At 38.1% G+C, this 24,786-nt stretch overlaps 3 protein-coding genes across 4 annotated transcripts; 2 read left to right on the forward strand and 1 right to left on the reverse strand.

The window, feature by feature from the left end:
• The first annotated feature begins 624 nt into the window (after window positions 1-624).
• On the forward strand, window positions 625-7,040 carry tmem221 (transmembrane protein 221). The gene is made up of 3 exons (XM_038290271.1): window positions 625-1,230; window positions 4,427-4,512; window positions 5,698-7,040. Exons 1-3 carry the CDS (start codon window positions 926-928, stop codon window positions 6,228-6,230), a joined length of 924 nt encoding a protein of 307 aa, XP_038146199.1. The 5' UTR covers window positions 625-925; the 3' UTR covers window positions 6,231-7,040.
• On the reverse strand, window positions 4,332-19,845 carry borcs8 (BLOC-1 related complex subunit 8). Of its 2 annotated transcripts, XM_038290274.1 has the most exons (6): window positions 19,688-19,845; window positions 19,378-19,490; window positions 16,171-16,235; window positions 15,967-16,074; window positions 10,628-10,713; window positions 4,332-5,011 (listed from the first exon to the last, which is right to left on the reverse strand). In XM_038290274.1, exons 1-5 carry the CDS (start codon window positions 19,722-19,724, stop codon window positions 10,650-10,652), a joined length of 387 nt encoding a protein of 128 aa, XP_038146202.1. In that variant the 5' UTR covers window positions 19,725-19,845; the 3' UTR covers window positions 4,332-5,011; window positions 10,628-10,649. The 2 variants fall into 2 exon arrangements, with proteins under 2 accessions (XP_038146202.1, XP_038146203.1); XM_038290275.1 differs by lacking the exon at window positions 10,628-10,713.
• rfxank (regulatory factor X-associated ankyrin-containing protein) lies at window positions 19,830-24,776 on the forward strand. Its single transcript, XM_038290272.1, has 9 exons — window positions 19,830-20,097; window positions 20,198-20,302; window positions 20,435-20,524; window positions 20,960-21,025; window positions 21,114-21,214; window positions 21,291-21,416; window positions 21,524-21,590; window positions 21,677-21,757; window positions 24,637-24,776. Exons 2-9 carry the CDS (start codon window positions 20,200-20,202, stop codon window positions 24,687-24,689), a joined length of 687 nt encoding a protein of 228 aa, XP_038146200.1. The 5' UTR covers window positions 19,830-20,097; window positions 20,198-20,199; the 3' UTR covers window positions 24,690-24,776.
• The last annotated feature ends 10 nt before the right edge of the window (window positions 24,777-24,786 follow it).

A 24,786-nucleotide genomic window follows, 5' to 3' on the forward strand; every position in this document is an offset into this window, starting at 1 on the left:
AAACCGGTGGATGAAAGCTTACCTTTTTTTATCACCAGGATTAATTATATCAACAAAAACGCAACAAAACTGACCTAACTACAAAAAATTTTACTTTACACATTTTAAAATATATAACCAAATACTTTAATACTTAATACTTTATTTAGCAATGTTCCCAACAACCTCAACTAGTTGTTAGATTTATGGTGATTTTTCAGTTTCTACTTTAGTCAGTTAAATAACATGCTGCTGTCATTTTAAAAACATATCTGATGTAGCTACTATTTTCAAATATCCATTACTGTAAAAATGTCCATAGTTGTATATTGGTTATTTGTTCTCCAAGTGCACAGTATTTATATTGTTTATTTTTTAAACTCTTCACTATTATGTTATTCTTCTACACTTTTCTAAGGTCCACATTTGTGTGACCATTTTTTCTATAAACTTTTTATTGCTGTAAACACCAGAATTTTCCCATTGTGGGACAGTAAAGGGATTTTTTATTCTATTATATTCTACTTCAGTTATTTTAAATCTAACTTTCAGTTTATCAGTGTAACCTTCCAGAAAAGAAACAATTTTTCTTTTTGTTTTATAACATATCTGACATATAATTTGACATTAATTTGTTTTTTTCGGTGTCTGTGGGAGGGGCGCTCTCCCGTGGATCATCCACGCATGTTTTCCGGCGGTCCAGGAGAAAAACTCCTTTGTTGCGGCGAACTTTTTAATCTGGGGTTTAAATCCCGTCACGGGGCGTCCTGCGGCTTCTTACTGAAATCCAAACCCAGGAGCAAAACGTTTCTACAGCCGGGAACATTTTTCACCCACTGGGATGGCCGCGCGGGGCGTGGGGCCGTGGGGCCGCAGGGACACCTTGGAATCCCTCTAGGCTATCGGGAACTTTTCTTTCTTTCCCGAAGTCAGTTTCTGGATAATCATGGCGCTGAAGTACAGCCAGAGATCCCTGATAGTTGTGTCTTTACTGGGGGTGCTGTCCGCCATCATGACTGTATTATCGGTGATTTTAATCTTCCAGCTGCAGACCCAGCAGGCGGCGGTGAAGGAGTCCGCCTCCGCCGCCTCCTCCTCGGCCATCCCCGCTCAGATGTGGGCCGTCCTGCTGCCGGTCTCCACGGTGCTGTCAGCGCTGTCCCTCACCCTCAACTTGAGCTGCGTGGTGGTGTGTCTCCTCCACAGCTACTTTTCCACGGAGGTCTGCAGAGGGGAGCAGGACACTGAGAGGTACCCGGCCTGCCTGCCTGCTGCTGCAGATCCACAACCAGCAGCGCCTCGGTCCAGATGGGACGCAGATCCAAAACATCAACAAAACCTGATAAGGAGCATTTTAAATGCTTCTAAATTGGAAGACGATCAATAAGTTTCAATCTGAAATAGTTTAGTTTACTAGATTCTGAAACTGCCAAACTTAAATGCAAGGAAAAACTCAAACAAAAATGTGTTTTAACTTCAGTCATGATTAGATTAGATTTCAACTAAAATTACTGCATTTGATGTTTTAAAGATGTAGCTGTAAAACTGATGTACAACTCGTTTTTAAAAGCAAAAAAAATTTGCATCAGAAGCAAACTTCTCCTCAGTAGATTCTCCAGGCCACATTGAGAATGTTATAGTTTATTTTCAGGGAATATTTTTCTTAATGTTCTCAAGAGTCATGTTTGGAAGATTGTGCTGACCTTTGAGAGGACGTAATCAAGGTTTTCCAGAGGTCATGTTCTGAAGGGTGCAGGTAATCTGAAGAGAAAAATTAGGCTCGTTCACGCTGCAGGTTTTAAGGCTCATTCAGATTTTTTGTGAAATCCAATTCTTTGGTGTTGCTGTTTCTATTTCCAAATATAATATATGCGACTTATATGTGATCTCCTTTGTGAACTGCATTCATACAATGCAAGTGTCCCGCATGAGCAGGAGAGAACGCAATGACGCCACAACCAATCATGCTCTGTGTTTACTGAAGTAAACATGGATGGTAGTGATGGAGCACATCTAAACATCTTTCCCAACCTTAAAAACTCAATCATTTCAAGATGTTTAAGATAAAGACTGATCTCTGGATTGATGATGTTCGGCATGGTTGTTGTTTTTCTTGCCACCTCTGTGTAGCAAGATGCAGAACATTTGTCGGGTATTAATGGTGTATAGGTCAGGCCGTTCAGACACAGGTCGCTTTCGAAAAGATCCGATACGCATCGGATTCAGGACCACATAGTCAAGCGGCCGGGGTTTCAATAAAAAAAAAAAATCAGATCTGTGTTGTTCAGACTGCCATGAAAAGATCAGATACAGGTCGCATATGGGCAAAAGAATCGGATTTGGCTCACCTCAGCCTGCTGTGTGAACATCATCTTAGTTTATGCCAAGAAAAACCTGGAATATTAGCATTGCTTATTGTTTAGGATTTCATTATGTTCATTTAAGATCCTCTAAATAGGAGTTTGTCATAACAAAACATTCTCTGAAGGTCCTTTCAACATTTCCTAATAGTCTTGAGGATAGAGAACCTTTCAGGAATGCCCTCTTAGGTTTGATCAAATGAACGATGTTTAAGGAACCAAGAAACTTTCTCCATCAATATTAAAACTAACCTTTTAGAAACATTCAGGTTCCCTGAAGATCAGAAATCATCAGTTTTAAAGGAACTCATCTTTTTAACCTTTTCTAAAGGTTAAAATGATGAGTTCAAAGTATAATGTTTAGGTGTTTAAGGTTCCCTGAATGTTCTCTTACCTTTGAAAGATTTGAAGTAACCTAAGAGAACATTTGATGGTCTTTTCCAGAAGGAAAAGTGCTTTTAGAGGGTTTCCCCAAAAAGTTACCAGATGATATGATCAGGTTAATGCTTGCTAGCAAAACTCGGGCGTTTTGCATCGGTTCATATATGAGCTTTAATCGCTACTTATTTACTAATCTACTAATTAAACAAAAGTTGTAAACATGTTTGGTAACAGTTAATCTAACACACCACTTCTCCATTAAAAACATTTTCTGTTTCGAGCAGAAATTAGCTTAGTTCATTCCTGCCTGGATGACAGTAATAATTCTTTCATATAGAGGAACTTAATTGTTAATTATCAACAGTGAAATGCTGCCATGGAGATGGCAGATCCCTGGAATTCCTTACACATTTAGATTTTGAGAAAAAAAAAAAGTATTTCCGCTCACTGCTTCATATCCTACATTGGTTCCTCTTTTTCTGTTTTAAAAACTGTTGCTATAGATGAAAGGAATAAGCTGTTTGCAAGTGTTTCTCCTAATGCCCACACCATCTTCTTTCGTTTTAATGACACCAACCAACCATAGCCCTGCCCTGGATACTAAATTTAACCATCAGTTTTTTGTGTGATGAAAGCATGGTTTCAGAAGAGGGGTTAGCCTATTTTTCATAGAGCAAAGTTGGACCGGCTACCCTGCAGTCCAAAATACTGACCTTACTCTTGTTCACTGTAAAAAATTTAAACCAAAGTCAGTCTTTCTTTCTTAAAATAAACGCATTTCATCTTAAATTTAGGAGGTGAGATACTTTGCCGACCAAACAAGTAAATTTACATAAAAAAAAATAAAAATAAATTGCACTGTCCAATTTCAAGTGCATATTATGTATTTTTTTTTTACTGTAAAAATACTCCTTCCACTACCAAAACATATTATTTGCGTACTCAAATTAGGGGCAAATACACCTCACTATAACCCGCTGATATCTACTGAGCTGTTCCCCAACCAAACCTGTAGGGGGAGCTCTACCTATAGTCGGTGGAGTAAGGACGAGAAAGAATGCTAACTCCTGTTAGCTTGTTGGCTCGCAGCAGTAAGAGCTTCTACTGAAAGATGGGGCTTCGTCAGCTCTTTATTTCAGCTCTGCCGGAGCCCAGTCTCTACATACATTCAGCAGCTTTAATAAGGCAGATAAATGTCAAAATGTGTGAATTCGGGACATTTGTTCTCCATTGTGTCTGCTGGCATCATGTTCTTGTGCTAAATAAAAAGTAGCACCTTATTGTTTCATTTCCAACTTGGACTCTTCCCTCTGGCGGTCAGGAAAGATCCACAGAACAGCTGTACCTTCTTATCAGCCTCATGGTTCAAAGCATGGGAAAAAATAGCTGCTTATAATCCGGAAAATATGGTAATTTAAGAAATGTTGACTTATTTCTAGATTGTTTTGCAGTGTTATGCACACAGCGGACGGCAGCTGGCCCTTCCCACATCGGTTTACTAATTTAACGCCAAAGCCTGGGACTTCCCTGGTCCAGACTTTGGTGAACAAAAGGGGGATAAAAACTAGTATTAAACTAACATATCAAATAAACGAATAATCAGTTTACAAGTGACAATACAAGCTTTTCCATTTTTATTAACCAATGCAACAACTTAAAAAGTGAAGCATTAAACATTGATGCTGAAACCGGATCTCTTTCAACAGAGCTGACTGGTTTCTCCTGGATAGCAGAGCTGTGCGGCATGTGGCTATTGGACTATTCTGTCTGGGGGTGTCTATCTATTTGGCAGGTAAGAATGCACACACACACACAAAAAAAAGAGATAACAGTTTGGTTACCAGTTATGGTTAAATCTATTCCAAAATGTGACCAATTACATTTTTATTAAATAACCCATAAAAAAAGTTGTAAACAAAAAACAATGCTATTAAAGTGGATTTTCAGCAGCAGAGACAAACCAGCGCTGCAGCTTTTCCTCTAATCCAGCCGTCCAGTTTGAGAGAACAATGCATCCTTTGAGCAGCCATGACTAAAGAGTTTCTAATGCTGAACCTGGCAGTGCTGGTGCACTCTGCTCCACAGAGTGGCTGTTATTTTAGCAGATGGGTGGTGGTGGAGGGATCATTTCACTATCATGGCTGGTTGTCTCCTGGTGAGCCCACCTCTGTCGCAGTCAAATGGTAGACCTGCAGGGAAAATGTCAAGGCCAACTCCTGAAGTCGCATCACATGCCAGAGCTGTGCCTTTCCCCTCCTTCCTTCATCATCCCTGGGTCCATTGTCCTTTTCCTGCAGGCAAACAGATATCGATGAGAAAAGTATCTCTCAGTTTGAGTTCAGTTTACCTTAAATTAGCCCTTTAACGTCTTCATATGTTCCATTTACACTAGCACTCTGAAACTGATCCATGCTGAGTTTGGACCGAGCTTGGTTCTTATGACCATTTACACATCACGCTAGCAGGATTCGTCACCTCCTATCGGCGATCCAAGATACCACAGCTCTCAAGGCGGGAATTTCGCAAACATATATGGCAGCGTCCATAAGGTTCAGGAACTTATGTTTGTTTATATTAGTTATATTTGGTCGTTCGCAAAATGTCAGGCGAAAAAGGCATCCCTCATCATCAATGGCATCTTCTTTTGATGCCATTTATTGTTAATAAACTGAGAATAATTTTGTGTTGTGAACAAGTGAAGAGATCTGTGAATTGCAAAGCTGCACATGCCGGAACATTTTCGAACTGAATGAGCTGACTGAACTAGTACTAGATTAAGCACGGTTCGATACAGTCTGGCACGATCCAGTTCAGTTGCATTCCATTTACGCTCAAACGTTATCTCGGTTACTGTGCTCACACTGTTCTCGGCACAGTTAGTGTAAATTGTGTAATAGCTTGTTGGTTGTGTGTAAAGGTATTCTCTGCACAGGAACATCTACTTGTTTCCCAAACTTCTCCCTTTTCTTTTTGGCAGCCATGTCCATCTTCATGCTCCTGATATTCGAGATGGAAACGGGTATTGCCAGCGCCTGCGTACTCTCGTCTGGGATTCTAATCCTGCTGTTAGCAGTGATACACTCCCTGGTCAAAGCCTCCCATAGCACTAAACACTATAAGAGAGATCTAGCCGACACCCTGTATCAAAACGACCACAGCACCACGCACGCATCGAGAGCCTGTGAGCTAAGAATTGGAGTCGACAAGCCACGAATTCACCGCAGCCAGTCTCATATCCAGCATCCTATCTCTTACCCGCCGTGTGGCAATATCAGGCAGCGCGAACATTATCAGCAGCAGTACTCCCCCACTGAAGGCACGCAGAGCCATTCCAGTGATAAAGATGGATACATCGGAGGTGGGAGCTGCTCTCGAATCCATCGGACCTTGTCTACTGAATCTGGCTTACTACAGGCGCAGGTGAGACCCTGGAATGGGGTCAACAATGAGATGAGGAGCGTTTTAGCTCGAAAATCTGGGATTTCAGCAAAAGACTCAACCCTTGTGTGAGCAACTGTCTCTGTGTGTGTATTTGTTATTTGTTAACTTATGTCAAAGTTAACAAATATAGTTAAGTTTGACATAAAGTTCCAGTTTGTATGATACAAGCATCCACTGGATTCTACGATATACCCTTAATGAAAAACACCCTGGTTTTATACTAGAGTATATTTGAAACCACAAGATGTATTAAATGATCAATTAGCTTTTATCAAAAAAGAGAAAACCATTAAAAACAACAACACTTAATTACATTTATAGGAGTTATAAATATCAATGGTCCAAACATTTGACCCCACATGATCTCGGAGTCAACAAGCAAGGGGGTCCTGTGCTACGTTTACACCTAACATGCAGCAGAAACAGCTGCGTTACATACAAACTCTACGGTTGACGCACATCAATGCACATCATAAGGTCCTGCAGCACATATCTAGCAGCAGGAGCAGTGCATCGTGACGCATCTGACCAGTAGATTCAGCGTCTCATGATCTTCTGAGAATCTGAGGCGTGTGGTGCGCTTCACAAGCGGCAGATGCTGGAGTTGGAAAATGTACCTTTTGGTGCTCGATGCACTGCATCAACCAATCAGAGAAGCTGATCTGGGAGCTGGCAGGGAGACAGACACAGAACTGCTGATGCAGAGCGGCATGATCACTCCCATGAAACTGTTTATTAAAGCATAATTAACTAAAAACTACTGTAAAAATATGTTCGCTCTTATTTTTCTGATGCCTGCAGTTTGTTCCACATACCTGAAAAACACTAACATCTACTTCCAGCAGCCAGGAACAGTAGGGAAAAACCCCCTAAAGATTCAACTGGGCCTGATGCAGCTGCAGCTGGTGATTCCCAGTGACAGCGCACCGCCGGTATGTGGGGGTCTGAGCGGCCCCGACAGCAAAATAATATTTGAAAGCAGGATCATAAATAATCTTGATGAACTGACTACACGGACAATGTTTTTAGGTGGACTTTCTAGAATAAAAAACATAATAAAACTACTTTTGACCCACTGATCACAGCAAATATAGCAAAGCCGCTCTCTGCCATTGAACACAGGAGCAGCAGAAGCATCTGATGCAACTGGACACAAGTTACTGGACGCAATGCAGGAGCATCAAAGATGCTCTTGAGGCATGTCTGACCTTAATGTGGACAAGCATCAAAATGAAGGAACAGGTGCTATTTTGCTACTCAAAGCATGTGTGGTGTGAACGTAGCATCAAGGTCTTAAGGAATCAAACTAAACAATAAAAATGAAACAATTGTAAAGAAATACAGTGAATTAGAGGTGATTAAAAAGATACACGAGAAATAAATCACAGGAATTTGTCTGAAACGATGAAACCTATGCCAGATATAGGAGTGAACTCTAGACCAACAGGTCTAAAGTGGCTCACCCAGAGTCATAAGTGGATTCTAATGGAAAATCAGTGGGGAGAGCTAAAGATTAGGGTGATGGCAGTGAGTTCTTCCAAGCTGAAAGACTTAGGTCTGCCAAGGGAAAATTTTTAAATTTGGAAACATGAAAAATGCTTATCAGCAGCTATAGCAGGGCTTTACAGATTTTCACTAACATTCAATTGGAGCAGTCCCTAATTAAAATAGTCAAGAAATAAACCTTTTTTTTTTTAAATAATTCTTTAATATTTTTCATTATCTTTTGAGTGATCCACAATCTCATTACCCATTAATAAAAAAAATATGATTGAGTGAAAAATAATGCTGAATCCAAGTCCACCAAGGATATGTAGAAATTAGGGCTCAGCTATTTAGAAAATCATGATTCCTCACTTATTGGTCAGAAACTAAAAATTCTAGAAACTACTGAACTATGATCTACCATATATAGTTATATGAATAATGATTGATCAAAAAATCTGTAGAAATCGTATGTTGAATTTAGTAGTTGTCTAAAACATGATTTTAATTGGGCAGCATTTGTCATTTTTCTTCTATTCTGAGTTTTATTAATGAATAAGGAGCTAATAATTCGTCCTGTTTTATGCTTGGTTAGCCCACCTGCAGTAGACAGCCTCACTGATATGTTGCTAGTCGGATGATAACTGTAGTTCTACTAACAGGGGGTAGCATTGGTGGCACTACATTTATATTCAAACCATAGCTGGATATGTTTTTTTTTTTTTTTTTGTCAAACACATATTTCATGGAAATATTTCCAAAGAGCTTCTTCTTTCTCTAACTGGGCATACACTGTACGAGTTTTTCCCCTTTCCGGACCGATTATCACGTGTTGTGAGAATTTTTTGGATCGTGCCGAATTCAGCCTCATTGTGCGTCCTGCTTCGTCTAGTATACAGGGGGTAACAAGGGAAGATCAGCCTCTAACGACCAACTCACCATCAGGAATCGTAAGGTCAGGAGAAAAATCAAACATATTTGGAATTCAGTCGGCCATTGTAAGGTGTTTGTGGGCAAATCCTGCAATTGAAGCAGGGCTAAGAGCATCTACAAGCTGATTTACCAGAACCTCGCACACTGTGCATGTGCAAACAAGGGAGTTCTCCTCCTTCCAGATTGATGAGTCCGACCAACGCCATCTCTTGACAGCGAATCTGACGTGTGGTTTTTGGACGTGCAGTGTTAACAGTAAAGCTTGGTTTATTCTTGCCACATCATACCTCCGAATTCTTCTATATAGTGCGCCAACCTCGTTCCAATGGGAGGAAATGAAGTTGTTCTCAATGAAAAAGTTGGCCTTTACTGACATCAAATGGTGCAAAAGGTTATAGTTGAAGAGTGCAATTAAATGCAGTGTTGTTACTGTTCATTCAATGACTGAAAATGGCATACAGGAGTGAGTTTATTGGCCAAGCTTGTGGTACAAACAAGGATTTTAGTTTCTGTTTCCATCACATACAAAATAAAGCCTAAAAGAACTACCCATAGTGTACAGCGCATTCGGCTTTAATTAAGTGAAAGATTAATTTATACATGTTAATAAAAAAAGAAAGGTCCGTATGGGCTTCGCAGGAAGGGGACTGGTTTCCCCATCCTCACATCTCCGTTGCAGCAAATAAACCTACCGTTTTATTCCACCATATATTTCTGTGTAACACTAACCTGACTCCGCCAGATGGATTTGCTCCGCATATCCATCTGGAAACCTTTGGTTTAAGTAATTTTGGGAATGGGCGAAAATACTGGTTAGCTTGGCCTATGTTGGTGATAGACGGGCCATATAAACCAATCAGATCAACGAAGCATATGACGTACTAACAGCCAGGCTACTCTTGCCGAAACCAGTCGGGAGAAGAGCAAAAACATCTTTTCCTCTGAGAAAAGCCTCCAGAGCAGTGTTTTGCTCTTCTTTCAGTGAAGAAATACTCTGTAATTCCGATAAAACTTGCTTGATAGCCACGCTAACGCTAGTTTCATTGGCTGAAGCCGCCATGTTCTTTAGACTGAACTGTTGCGCTTCTCGTTGTTACACCTCAACCCGCCTCAAAGCCATCGCTGATTGGACGTTCGTTTGGTGAACGGCTCCAAATGTTCTTCAACGGAGAATCTCCAGACTTATTAGCGAGTGAAACCTTGAAAGCTCGCGAGATCAGGATGGTCTCACGAGGCTAGTGTAACACACCTAATCGTCAAAAATCACCACTTTTTAAATAAAAAAAATACTCTGATCGGCCATTTTGGAAGTGGGACCTCAACTGTTTCTTCTCATTTCTTTTTTTTGCCTTTCCCCTTCTTATGTTGATCACTGCCCCTCTGTGTTTTTTTTCGGGTACTGCATCTAAATCCGCATCAACTATAAAATGGTACAGCGCTCCTATGGGCTCGAGCACGGCACGCACAGACCGGCACGATAACCCAATGTACGATTATATTTTAAGCTTTAGATCGCATCAAAGCATCGGGCTATACAGTTTAACAACATCCATCGTGAGCTGTAAACTTTTAAACCCTGAAGTTTTGTTGAACAGTTTGAGCTGTAGCTGCGTGCAAAGATTTAAAACATTGTAAAGTGTATGTCCAGCCTTAAGTTAAAAGAATTGTTTGGGAAATGTTAATTCAGCTATTTTAGCAACAGTCCACAGTAACAGACATCAAATGAAATTAATGCAAAGACGGAAAATGTTTGCAGTTTAAAAAAATGTAAAACCTTGATGTTACCGATCAGTCTATGCTTAAAATTATCTTTCACTAACTTCATATAAATAATATGCATAACCAAGTATTTCACTGTATAAAGTGTCTTTTTATCAGAAATGTGCAAACGTTTTGTGTGACTCCATACAGATCTTAAATAAACTCTAGAAAAACAGCTTTTTACTTAAAATATAATCATTTCTAAATTAAATACCAGTTATAAAACTGTGTGATCTAGTAATGACACTTTATTGTGAAATCACACCGTGTCTAGAGGAGCTACTGACCTTGGACACATCTGTCAAATGTTCATGAGGAAGCAGATGATGGAGCAGGAAGAGAGGGACCAGGAGATGGAGTCACATCAATTGGTCTGCATGCAGGTGTTAATGGGAAAAAATAACAATGAAATAAACAAGAACACAAACAAAAGAAAACTAAAACTTAAAGTTAGCCCAATAAGAAGTAAATAAAAAGGCAAATGAATATAATGAGGTGAAATGAAAAAAAAGAACAAAGACCTATAAGTGGGTGAGGGTAGACAGACAAATAAGGTCATGTGATTAAACTTGAGTGGTCAAATCCCAAAACTCAATGTTTATTAATTAAATGAAAGAAAATGTGTTTTCTGTCTGAGGAGGCAGACCTCTAATTTTAACCCTTTGCTTTCTACATCACTCTGAGGAAGTTCCAATCGTCTTTACTTTAAAGGAATAGTACACCCAAAACATGATTAGCCTTCATTTTCTACTCACCCCCATGCTGAACAAAACTCTGGAGTACTTTTTTGATATCTCAAATGCATCTGGAGATCTGGGAGGCTTCTTGCTGTCTGCTGACATTCAAATAATGGAGGTCTATGGTGACCGAGGCAGAAAGGTCCATAAAAGTCCACAAAAACGTGTCAATATTCCTCCATACTGCTCGTCCAATGTAATCCAAGTGTCCTGAGTGGGTAGCATCCAGAATTTACTCGAAACGAAGTCATTTAGAACGTTTTAGAGCCTAAACAGTAGTGTATAGGATTTCCTAATAGCGCCCCCATGCGCGCTCACGATTCTACGGAAGCCGGCAGACCAAACCGGAAGAAAGTGCGCATTCAGCGTCTGCTCTGCCGATAATGCAAGCGTAGAAGAAGAAATGTGCTGTTTACCTGTGCAAAGAAAGAAACAACGAAAGAAAAATGTCTGAGGACTTCAGTGTTGAGGAAGAGCATGAGTTCTTTGCCGAGCTGAATGCGCTGGTTTGGTGTGCCGGCTTCCGTAGAATCGTGAGCGCGCATGGGGGCGCTATTAGGAAATCCTATACACTACTGTTTAGGCTCTAAAACATTCTAAATGACTTCGTTTCGAGTAAATTCTGGATGCTACCCACTCAGGACACTTGGATTACATTGGACGAGCAGTATGGAGGAATATTGACACGTTTTTGTGGACTTTTATGGACCTTTCTGTCTCGGGCACCATAGACCTCCATTATTTGAATGTCAGCAGACGGCAAGAAGCCTCCCAGATCTCCAGATGCATTTGAGATATCAAAAAAGTACTCCAGAGTGTTGTTCAGCATGGGGGTGAGTAGAAAATGAAGGCTAATCATGTTTTGGGTGTACTATTCCTTTAAGCTCTGAGATGTTTGCATGTTCAGGGTCTAGTTCTGCTCAAACTGTGTTTATTTATTTAATCAAACTTCCTTTGAGACACATTCAGATATATGGTGGATTCTATGATGGTGAGCTAATAAGGTCCAGCTGCAGCAAATCATTCCCAAACCTACTAATTCTGCCTCCTTGACTGGAACAGTGGCGGTTCTAGGTGATTTTAACTGGGGTGGCCAGGGTTTTCCAGAGGTGGCCACATTAGCAAGATACCTGGCCAGTGGTAGTTCAAGAACACTTTCAAGGCAGGAGCCACTGTACACCAAGGGGTGGCTGAGAACTATACTGTTTAAAACAAACCGACAGGAAAAAGAACGCGCACAACATCTATATTTTCCCAATAAATCTGTCACAACAGACCAGATTTTCCCTTCTGATAAAGCTATGCACATATTTATATATTAGTGCCATTTGAATTAAGTCATGGTTCTACATATTAAAAGCCTTAAATGGATGGAGCAATGTTTTTCATCTTTAGAGAAGAGTCCTATGTAACTGCAGGGACAACCTGTCCCAAATAAAACCTAAAAACTAATTCATAAAAGAGCAAACATTCTGTATTGGTCCTCTTTATTTGTAGCATATTCTTGTAAATTATTATTTTTTGCAGGATTTTTATACTCAGTTTTTGGTTAATATACCAGCATTAAAATGTCTCTTTCAAAGTAAGGTATCACTACTGCCTCCATTAGGTTTAGCGGAGAATTGCTTGTTCCAGGGGTACTGAATTCAATCCTGGGGGAACCAGAAGTCAGCTGGTAGGGGTGTGCATGCCCCCCCCCGGCCACCCTTCTAGATCTGCCCCTGGACTGGAAGTGTATCGGTATAAAGGAAGTCTAAGTCTAAGTAAACCGATATTGGGTAATACCATAGCTGTCCCCTATTCTTCAGTCACATTAGCTAAGGTGTTTAAAGAAAATTCTTAAATGAGTCCAGCGAAGTTCATTGCATATCTCCCATTGGAATGATGACTCAGATTCGCATTTAACCGCATGGCTCTGTTGGCCAAGGGGACCCCCTCATTCTAAGAGCATCCTAACAGCGTAAATGAATCTGGCTGGCCAGGATAGCCAATAAACACAATAAATATAATTGCAAATTAGTCAGATGTGATGATTCACCTGGTGGACAAGGTGTGAACATTTGCACGTGGCCATAAACAGCCGTGTAAAACTGTGCTTAAACATGCAAGGAATGGCAGCCTTGGCCACTGCTGGAGAACATGGCCACTGATGAATATTGAGGGGACCCTACTGACCTGCTGATACATGATGATGCACGGATCATTTTCTGGTTCAGATTAGGGCTACAACTGACGTTTATTTTGCAAAATTAGCAAATCTGTCGATTATTTTTTTGATGATTCGATTAATAATCAGATAGCCACTGAATCCTTAAAGAAGACCTAAACCAGGTGAAATTCAAACTTTTTCACTTGAGGCGTTCTGGATAGATCAGATCTTTCTTTTATCTTGAATGCTAAATATTTACATAAATAGTTTTTTTTTTTTTTCTTACAGTTTTGGTATAATCCCTGCTCTAAGTGGGTCGCTCCTTCGGCTAATGGCATATTTTAGAATCTATGTTCTCACGTTAACGATTAATCTATTACTAAATTAGTTGATGATTATTTCAATAATCATTAAATAACGATTTTATAAATATACATGCAATTTGGTTTTTGTGTGCACAATAAGTGGGCGTATGATGGGAGATCTGCAAAGATTGCTGGGCAAATGTTAAGAAGTGCAAACTGGTTTGGTTCTGCCTCAATAAAAGGAGCAGATTTTCAGTTCTCCTGGCATAGGGTGGTGGTAAAAGAAAGACAAGGTTCTAAGCCATGTAACCGGAGGTAATGATGATAAAATATGCTTTAAAATATCATATATCTAATGCTAAACGACAGTTATTGAGCACAACCAATTTCTATGAACAAAAGTGTAAAGGTGTAAATATACAAAATAATATATAAATAAATAAATGAAATAAAAAAAATGAGAAGGTTGTCTTCACTCTTTTCTGCATGAGGCTCCTGGACATGTTAGCAGTACCAATTGTTTTTTTCAGTGAAGTGGCTGATTTTAAGTTCAAAAGTCTCAAATTCTGACTTTAGAAGTCAGTCTGGAAACTGCAATGTATCAAAGAGAATATTTTAAACATCTAGTTTCACTTTTTATTTTATTTCAGAAGATTCATAAAACAAATGTCCAAATGTGATTTTCTTAAACATTATGGCTTTTACGCACTGAAGGGGAACAATAAGTGTTTTTATTATGTATCTATTATTTGAGAACTCAATTGGTCATTTTCTTTCAAAGTATGTTACCTTTGAATTTGAAGCCTTGGCATTTATTGCCTGATATGTTCAAAAACGCTGGCAAAATGAACTAATAGGAGGGGAAGACTCACCATGAAATGAGGGGGTTAATGTGGGCAAGATGATTCTTTGTCAAATGATGTTTGAAAATCTGAGGTCTAAGTTCAGTGATATGAAACACTGCGTGCATGTACAGATTTTTACTTAATATTGTTCAAGAGTTTCCTCAAGTTTCATTAAAAAGTGTGAAGTGATTAAGGATCCCCCAATGTTATATGATCATGTATTGGTGCTGTTTTGATTTGAAATGATATTGATGAATCGATAAAGCTAAAGTCAACCCAAACAGAAGGCTGTTTATTTAGAAACGTGGGTCATATATGGCAGCTGTGCCCTGATTACATCTAAGGAGGCGAGAAGACACTAACAGTGATACTTCTCTCTGCTGATTGGAAAAACAATGTGACAACAAAAACAAACAAAAAGTTTAGAGTGTCAAACTTGAGCCCTTGAAAGCTGATATCCTTCAACTTTTCTAGATGACCCTGATCCAGCACACCTGAATGAAATGGCTTAATTACCTCCCTAGGATGCAGTCAAGCTCTGGAAAGTTATGCTGACATTTGAAGCAGGTGTGTTGAAGCAAAGAAACATCTAAGGTGCAGGAAACCCAACAATCTGTGACTGGAGTTTGAGAGCTCTGGTCTAGAGGCTTGAACCAAGCATTGGGTTATTAATCTGCTCTCAGTGGAACTACTGAAGCAGTCTTTAATTAATTGTCTTTCATTTCAGACGGAACTGTTCTGATACTGGTATTATATCAAACTGCACTTCCAATATTAAACACTGTTAGGCACCATTTCCCTTTTTCCTCTGAGCACGGCGCAGCCAGCTTGTACTCACAATGAATCCTGAGATACCCAAGGCTACGTAGGATACATTGGACCCACCCTTTAAAACTGTCATTTTTGACAGTTAATAATAAAAGTATGTGAATAGTTCCGTCTGAAATTAATGAAAATAGTTGTAATAAATGGTTATTGAGTCAGATATGTGCCGAATAATGTTTGGTTTATTGTAAGGTTTTATCTGTCCCTGTGTAAATGGGTTTGGCTGACATTTAAGCTCAGATTTCAATATCTCTACAGTGAGGGGACTATAAATCTGATATCTGTGATGACTGTACTGCTGCTGAAGCTCCTCGAAATTGTTATTATTATAAGGCTCCATTTGTTGGTCACATAATGAGGAGTCTTCCAATCCAAACAGGCCTCGCTATGAAGAAATCGGCCGACGACTCTGGCCTTCAGAGAACACAGCCGCTGAATATTCTTCAGCCAGACCTACTTCAAGTGCTCAACTTCTGAGTAACTGTGGAGAATTTTATACTCTTTTCTTGAACAATATACCAAACAGGAGGAATTAGTAATAATTTAACTTTGGCTCATTTAAATATTTTAGTTCATAAACCTAGAAAATAAAAATCCCTACTTCTTTTCTTTGCACATGAAAAATCTCCATAGCCCCCTTCATACGCTTTAATTCTTTTTTTACTAACATACTTTGATCAAATTCAGACCTGGATTCTGAAATTGACTTTCTATGATTCTAGAAATCTAAAAGCAGATGCACTCAGACTTAGAAAATGCTTGTACCTGCGGCCCTGAAGGTTACTAATCTGTTCCTTCACGGTGATGGTTTGTCGAAGAAGGCTGTCAATGTTTTTGAAATACACACTGCTGTTTGTCATGCTTTTCACGGCACTGCAAAAACAACAAAGACAACAGAATTAGCTTTTAATAATAAAAGCATTTGGAGTTCTGCTTGAATAATTAAAGTCACATCATGAATCTGCTCACCTGCATGCATACTCTACAGTGTAGATGGCTCCCTGACTTTGTTCTTCCCAGCTCTGCATATCTGTCTGTACCAGAAAGGTAAGAAAGATCAAACCATTAAATACTGCAGACATTGAGTTTAACAGCATTCTAAAACTAAAAGTTCAGTTCATTTAATGGAAAGGTGCGTTTCTGCATGTTTCTTTAAAAAAGGTTTTTTGAAATTGTCTTTGTTTCCTTGAAATCAGATATGATTCATTACATTTTGAGCTCACTCTATTTTTGAGCACCGTGTATTAGAATGAGACAGTGAAATAAAAATGGGTAATAAAAAAAAGGAACTCTGAAATACCATCAATCCTTAAGAGGCATTTTCTACCATTTTTAACTTTTATAAATGTACATATTCCTACAACCTTGTTGCCAGTGTGAAAATGAACCCAAGGATGGCTACATTCAAATAAAAACACGCTGAAGCAATGATCTGCTTGATGCCTATTTGCCAAATTTGATGCTAGCTTTTTACAGCTTATAAAGTTTTGTGAAAAATACTACAAAGAGGGCTCTGAACAGGATTTGGTTGTGTGGCATGGCTGTATGGCGGGTGCACCACACATGTTTAAAATTACAAGTAATACCCCTTTAAGAAGAGATTTAAGATGGTCCGCTAGATTAAGGCACATACTGTCTTTAAATAACAGACCTTGTTGGGCCTGAATGCAAGGAAGGGGCTGTAATTACACCTATTGACATGCATTGCAGCTCTAAGATCACAAAAAAGGGAATAAAAGACTTGAGGGAGCCTCTCTTCAAGCCACACAGGAGCTTTGCTATATATGAAGCTACCTATCTGCTTCATAGCTAGCAAGCTAGGCCTGCATCTGTTGCTTCATGGTCTGACTTTTCTTTGCCAATGACAGCATGATCTAAACTGACCTAACAATTGGATTGGTCCCCTGCCAACTGCTGATATTGAAGCCCTATTAATTATGATGATCATTGATCTATACGATTTTCTCTTGACAGCTTTTCATGCTGGAATTAATAAATGGCGGGTGAAAGCTATTAAAATGCAAGCAAAAGTCGTCGCCGCAGGTTCATCATGTCCTGCAAGTCAGTGACTGGAAGCAATCAGCTGGTTTTCCTTGATAGAAATGTTTAACTAACTTGACTACGGCTGAAATAATTAATCAGATTAATCGTGATTGATCAATTATTGAACTAATTGTCAACTAATTTAGTAATTGATTAATTGTTAAATGGAGTATAGAGACTGTAAAACATCCCTTTAGCTGAAGGAGCAACACACTTAGAGCAGTAATTATACCAAAATAGTTAAAAATAAAATATATAAACATTTTGCATTTAAGATAAAAAAATGTTTTTGTCTGTCAATATGCTCTATCCAGAACTGGTCAAGTGGAAAAGTTTTATTTTCACTAAAGACATCTGTGAAGCTGCCTTGTTGGTCGGCTGACAAACTGTTGCATCTGTCAAGGACATTGACCCTGGGAACAGTGCTCCATGGACTTACTTTGCACACTGACTGATTGTTCAACCAGTCTGCAAGACGTCATGTTATCTGTTCTTGCTATGTGCGGGGGTTTTATGGAGTCTTAAACTGTATAATGCTATGGATAAAATATGAAATATGATTATTTTCCCTTCTCTGACCTATTGGGATCCCTTTCTTTCATTTTTCTTCCTAAAAAAGGCAGCACATTTTATGGCAGTACGGCCTATGAAATTGTGCCTCTCCCCAACTTTAGGAACCTTTAGCTATTCGATTATGAATTGCAAAAATAATCAACAGATTAATCAGTTTGCAAAATAATTGTTGCAGGCCTTTACCTGAATGTATTGTCTCTGTAAAGTGCCTGGAGATGACATGTGTTGTGAAATGACACTATATGAATAAACTGAATTGAATCGAATCAAGATTAATTATTTTATTATTTTTCTTTTATGTTCATTATTTAGTAGTAAGTTTGCATTAGTTAGGACAAAACAGTCGAATGTAAAAGTGAACTATTGTATTAATTACATCTAAGCATAGATGGAGATAGAGGACTATGCTTAGGTTTATACAACTGTGATCTGCCTTCTCTAAAATTTAGTGCTAAGGTTAAGAATACACTGATATTTACAGGAATTTTGGTGAATTGCTATTCATTGTCAATAGCTATTACATTACGATTATCTAAAATTACTATTGGCTGAACAAAACCAAGTCTATAATAATGAGTCTATAACATCCAACCACTACGGGTAAATTTAGTTCATGATTACTGATTGTTAATCCAAAATGGCAATTATAACTATAATATTTTAGAAGCCCAATAACGATAATCTCTCATCATATCTTTGATGATAAATTATTATTTTTAACAATAATGTTTCTTCAAAAATATTAAAGACATACAATCAAAACTGCATAAAAACCTTTTAATTTTTCCTGATCTTATTTATACATTTTTGTTAATACAAAATAAAATGATTTCTTAAATCTTAAAAATTTCCCTCTGGACAGGGTGGTGCGTTGGGTGTCGTAGCTGAAGACACTCAAGGTTCCTCTGATTTGGACTCAGCTCCAAGATCTAATAAGTCTGTAAGACCATGTCTGCAAGATTTTGATGCAACAGAGAGTGGCTCTGATTTAGCCAACGTCAAAGATATCAAAGGGCACAAAAAAACCTACAGGAGCTGCAATCCAGAGGATTGCTATTGCAGTGGAGGATAGTCCATTAGACACAGAGCTATGGGATATTTAGTTTGTCTGTATGAAATCCTTGCTCATTTAAATTATGTGCAAACTGGTTTTGCTTCCCATCCAGGAAGCTTTTTTAATTCAAAAATGTTTTCAGTGTGCTAAGAGATCAGAAGATTACCTTTTGAAATGTGTGATTAAGAAAGGTAGTTATAATCAGTTTTACGGATTGTGGTTTCTAAATCTGGAAATAGGATTTGAAAATACTTTTCATATAGCAGTTTTTAATAATGGATTACATTTTTTTTTATAAATCAATTTGAAATGTAAAAGTAGAAAACACCTTTCAGACTGGATTTTTATTTGTATGACTTAAATGTTAATTTGAAATTTTTTTCAGGGAAATGTATGTTTGCAGTTTCCTTTGAATTTGCTATCAAATCGCGTATTTACATCCCCAATTTTTACTTCAAAAATGATACTGACATCCGTAAAGTGTGAAAATGAACAAAGAGGAATACCTTGTGCTGCACCAGCTCAGGTAGGGACCTTCTGACATGCTCCTGCAGCCTGTAGAGAGCAACCGATGGCTCGTTAGCCAGGACGTTCATACTCTCCGTGAATTTGTCACTCACTGTGGATCAGAAATCCCCAGGAAAATGATGACACAAATGAAATATTTAATTTAAACATAATAAGGGATATACAAGCAAAGAAGATCGTTTTATGAAAGCCTTAGGCGCTAGCTATAGCATCTCATATCGCTACAACGTAAATGTTATTAGAAATGTGCTTATTTCATATACTTAGTTTTATATCTCTGCCATTTACCTCTTCTAACTTTAATTTGCATTTCTTGGTCTTCCATTTCAAAAGCAACGTATTTCTCCCGTCAGAAGCCAAAAGCGTGATCAGCAGCGTCAGCTGATTCCTACTTCCGTATTATTGTCCGTATGTGCATCACGACATGATTCCGTCCAGAAACACGGACTGTTTGTTTTTCCTCCTCAATGTAGATACTGGCGCTTAGATGCCCGAAACGAACCGCTGCTTCAAATGTTTTGTTATCTTATTTGTTCAAATTACCTATTTTTCAATTTGGTTCAATAAACGGAACAACCTCAGGAGTGTTTCTGTTTCAGAAATAGCTCAGGAACGAAAACGATCGGGAGTTCAAGCTGAAATTGTTTACTTTCTGTTTTCCCTAAAAGGAAGTGCGCCTGTGAATGTGGCTGGATGAGGCGAGTTAATAAAAAAAAAAAAATGTTTTTAAACTATTTTTCCTTAACTCTCACTTTCTTACGTGGTGACATAATTTAATATTATGTTGTTTTTATTTAGTTATGATGGAGATCAGAGATGATGAAGAGGTAGCAAATGGACATCACATTCAGCCTTCTAACGCAGCTGAATTGTCCTCCAGTTCAACACATGGAAATCCAAGCGGTATTTTATCCTACAGATGTGCTCACGTTCATGACGCATCACCTTATCAGTGCCATCTGATGATGATGACAACCTTAGATCAGTCGGACTGTAACACATTTCTCCTCCTTTTTTGTTTTGTTTTGTCTCTAGAGGAGGAAGATGACATCTTTAAACACTCCACCACTCTGACCAACAAGCAGCGTGGGAATGAAGTGACAATGCGGCCTGCAACATTAGACTGTAAGTAATCACACTTAAACGCTTGGCCTTTCCAAGCAAAGGGACACATCTCCATATTTATCTGGAACTTTTGATTGTTGGCCCAGGCAATCATAATAATGCAATGTTATTTAAACAAGAATTGAATTTTCATTTGGTTGTAGAGTTTAAACATAAAACAATTCAGGAACCATGAAAGCTAAAGCATAATATAAAACTTAATCTGTTGGAACAACATCATTTTCCAACAGTCATTTAAAAATGTGTGGATTAGAGAGGAAAAATTCAAAAACCCTTCTGTAGCAAGTTATTCTTTTTATTTTTCAATAAAAGTCCTTTTACTTGTTTCTCATACTATGAGTTTATTCAGATAAGCAGACAATGAAAAGCATGTTATGTTCACGCATGTAAACATCATTCCTGGATCAATTGAATTATGTTGCAAACCCCCAACAGCTCTGTCCATTCATCAGCTGGCAGCTCAAGGCGATGTTTTACAAGTGGCTGCACATATAAGTAAAGGTAAAGGAAAAGACATCCTGCTTTATGTTTTAAATACCAAATGATTCCACATTTCTGCACACGCAGTGTACTTTGTCTCATCTTGCAGATGGTTCAGTGCTCAGCAGACAGGATGATCGAGGCTTTACACCCCTCATGTGGGCTGCTGCGTTTGGGGAAAAAGCAATGGTGGACTTTCTCTTAGAAAAGGTTAGAAAACAAAACAGGTTTAATAGAAATGTAGTGAAATTTTCCATCAGTTTAGTATTAAGAAATTATTTCAAAGGGTGCAGACCCCAATACGATTGCGAGGGAGCGAGAGAGTGCCCTGACATTGGCCAGCTCTGGGGGATATGTGGATATCGTTGATTCACTTCTCAAACATGGAGTGGATATTAACACCTACGACTGGGTACAGTTGGATCTTTATACTTTTCCCTGACACATAATGAAGATAAATGTACAAAAGAAGTTATTATATATAAATAACAGTTGTTTGTTCTTGTCTTTTATACCCAGAATGGTGGAACTCCTCTTCTATATGCTGTACGAGGAAACCACATCAAATGTGTAGAAGCTCTACTTGGTATGATGCAACATCTCTTATTCATGAACAAAATTCCGAACCACTAATTTAAATGAGTTTATTCTAACAAAGGTGATCTGTTACAGCTAAAGGAGCAGATATGACCATTGAGTCAGACTCTGGCTACAGTCCAATGGCCTTAGCTGTAGCACTCGGACACAAAAAAAGTATGTATGCGCCTCGTATTAGAATCACAATCTTTTATGTCATTTATTTGATGTAATAGACCTATACAAAGTAGTGGAAATCATTAAATTCTGTGTTTTTTGATTCCCTTAAGTCAGTACCTTGTAGAACCATCTTTTTCTACATTCACAACTGCAAGAATTTTGAGCTTTGTCTCTATTAGCTTTGCAGTTATGATTAGGATTTTTTCCTGTTCTTCTCTTCATAAATACTCCAGTTCAGTCAGACAGACTCTGATATGTTAATATGCTGTAATCCAAATCAGTTGTTTTGGGATATATATCTTTTCAACAAGCTCTGTCTTAATAAAAACAAAGTTTTTCCAAATCAAAGTCTTACTTTAACAAGAAATGTCATACAGCAGAGCATAGATGCTACATGTTACACATCCCCCAGAGTCAGAGTTCTGTATAGGGATGACAGAGGATATGGATATAAAACTTGGTGTTGACCGCAGTTAAAAAACAAAAAAAAACAAACTTAAACTGAACCAATTTATGTCCAAATATCCATTAGAAATGCATACCATACAGGGGAAACAATTTTTACTTGCCCAGTATAATGTTTGATAAATATAGTTCCTAATATTCATTTTGTATATATATCAATGAAACATGTTTGTTTTTTAAATGTTTTTTGTAATTCAGTATTTTTTAAGTTTCCAGGTTCCTGGTGTGTATATATGCATGCGTCAGATAATGAACTCAATCCTACATTACCGTGATAACATGCTTTTCAATCCTTCCTGCACATTCTTTTTTAAATAAACTTTGCTTTAAACTGTTGTGTGCTTGGAAAAATATAAATTGTAATGTTAAAAATAAAAAAAATAAAAAAAAACTTGACAGGTTAAAAACTTAAGATAAATCACAAGACAGAAGTCAATGTCACAAATGAATAACTTTTATTTTAGAGTCACAGTATGTTTATAGAAGATAATGCTATTAATATGTGACTTTTTTAATCATTATACATAGTCATTTTATACAGGGTTTCCACAGTCTTACATAATTTCATAATTCCCTGATTTTTAACTGACTCAGGATTAGTTTTCCCTGACAAAATAAATGCAGCAACAAGACAATAATAATAACATAACAGGTCACCAATTTAACATGTTTAGCTCTATAACATTTAAATGCACCTCTGCAATGTCTGAGAGAAAAAAATTTTATGAAAATTTTTTTATGTATGACCTGCATCACTGTACAGAAGACTGACATATGATAGCGCTTTGTAGCTCGTTTGTCGTTTTGTTAACTACATCAAAATTACCGCTAGGTGGACAAAAATCACGCCATCTGCTGGAAAATCACCCGGCTTTTTCAAATCACGCACCTTTTTCAAATCACGCGAGAATGTTTACAAAACAACAAAAATGGTGGCGGCAACGCTTGTGGGTCGTTTTCAGCGATGTCTGTGATTTTAAAGTAATTTTTGAGTGATAAATAATTGTTTTTTTGCTTTCATTGCACTTGCCCGGCGGGCAAATGCAATGAAATTTGTACTCTCCCGACAATAAAAACTACTTGCCCCGGGCGATCGGGCAATGGTTAACATCAAGCCCTGCCATACTATTTGGCCCTATTAAGTGGACATGTTGAAACAGGTGTTTTATATGATGAATAAATAGAGAACCCTTTAAAGCCTGGACCATATGGTAATTGACAGAAATTTGACCGCAGCCTCCTGTAGGTCCGTCGGGGCCAAAACCTCACGCCACAAGAAAATTTTCTTCCCATCCGCTACCAGCCTTAACAACAAGGCGGCCCAGAGACCCCCGTGACACTGCGTATCCCTCCCCCATTTCAGGACAGGGAAGCTACACCTACGTAGCATCTACCAGACCACCTGCATTACATTAACGCACAGGTGGTATCTTTTATATTGTATATAACTATAGATCCTGTATTCCGTATGTATATCGAATTTCCTTGCACCATCAACACCAATTCCAATTCCTTGTAAGTGCAAATCTACTTGGCAATAAACTTGATTCTGATTTTCATTTTTTAAAATAGTTGTCATTGCAGTTTCTGACAAATGAAATTAAAAAACAAACATTTTGTATAAGTTAAATAAGATAATTTATTTGCATCAATTTTTATAGATTAGGCATTTTGTTAAATCTTTCACGTGTTTTCTGTTCGGTACATGTGTCTGTTTGTGTGATTCAGGGTTTTCAAGAACAAAAATATCACACTGATGAATGCAGAGGTCTCAAAAACTTGTGTGGCTTTTCAAATCTGGAACAAAAACCCAATTAAGTTTTGTTTGAAATCATCCCTAAATCAAACTAATAGCAAATGGAACAAAGCAGAAAAAGCCACCAGGACTTGTTCCTGGTTTTTATGTAATTCTCTACACCAGTTGTCTTGGAAATGCTTGATAAAAGAAAATAAAAGGCAGTTTTCCACCATGCTTTGCCATAAGGATGGCATAATCAGGTTTTCTATGTAGGACTTCCACCACACATCTTACCTCATGATGCAAGAATCTTAATTAGAAATGATTTCCCAGACTTGACAACTCTGTGTTCTTGTGCATTTGTTTACTAATTTAATTGTAAAATACCTTCTATTTAAACCAATTCATTTGTGGCACTAATTTTCAGATTTCTGTTAAAGATCAGTTACCAAATATCACCACATTTGAGGTTTTACTTTAAAAAATTCCAATGAAAAAAAGCTTGATTGTGTGTAACAATGTAAAATTATCACCAATGTTTTTGCAAGGCATGAAGACAAAGGAATGTCTACTATGATTAGCATTGATTCTGAGGATACAAATGTTGTAATTATAATTACTGGCTGCTCTCATTATTCATCTTTATAGACAAATACTTTTCTTTCTCTTCTAGTTCAGAAAGTGTTGGAGGACCACATCCTGAAACTCTACAAGCCACAGACGTGACATTAGCAAAGACAAAGAAATATCTCTCAGATCCATGCGACATTTTCAGACACCGGCAAAAACGAGACGCAAGAACAGAATCAAAGACGGATCCATT

Source organism: Cyprinodon tularosa, unplaced genomic scaffold, assembly GCF_016077235.1.
Source record: "Cyprinodon tularosa strain WSP-4 unplaced genomic scaffold, ASM1607723v1 ctg278, whole genome shotgun sequence".
Taxonomy (NCBI): Eukaryota; Metazoa; Chordata; class Actinopteri; order Cyprinodontiformes; family Cyprinodontidae; genus Cyprinodon; species Cyprinodon tularosa.

Bases quoted from the DNA above. Each gene is read 5' to 3' on its own strand.
- tmem221 (XM_038290271.1), top strand. From the start codon at position 926: ATGGCGCTGAAGTACAGCCAGAGATCCCTGATAGTTGTGTCTTTACTG. The intron at 1,231-4,426 runs GTACCCGGCCTG...CTCTTTCAACAG, and splicing joins GGGGAGCAGGACACTGAGAG to AGCTGACTGGTTTCTCCTGG. The intron at 4,513-5,697 runs GTAAGAATGCAC...TCTTTTTGGCAG, and splicing joins GGTGTCTATCTATTTGGCAG to CCATGTCCATCTTCATGCTC.
- borcs8 (XM_038290275.1), bottom strand. From the start codon at position 19,724: ATGGAAGACCAAGAAATGCAAATTAAAGTTAGAAGAG. The intron at 16,075-16,170 runs GTGAGCAGATTC...TTGTTTTTGCAG, and splicing joins ACTGTAGAGTATGCATGCAG to TGCCGTGAAAAGCATGACAA. The intron at 5,012-15,966 runs GTACAAGCATTT...GTTTGCCTGCAG, and splicing joins AGTAACCTTCAGGGCCGCAG to GAAAAGGACAATGGACCCAG.
- rfxank (XM_038290272.1), top strand. From the start codon at position 20,200: ATGATGGAGATCAGAGATGATGAAGAGGTAGCAAATGGACATCACATT. The intron at 20,525-20,959 runs GTAAGTAATCAC...AACCCCCAACAG, and splicing joins GCGGCCTGCAACATTAGACT to CTCTGTCCATTCATCAGCTG. The intron at 21,026-21,113 runs GTAAAGGAAAAG...CTCATCTTGCAG, and splicing joins GGCTGCACATATAAGTAAAG to ATGGTTCAGTGCTCAGCAGA.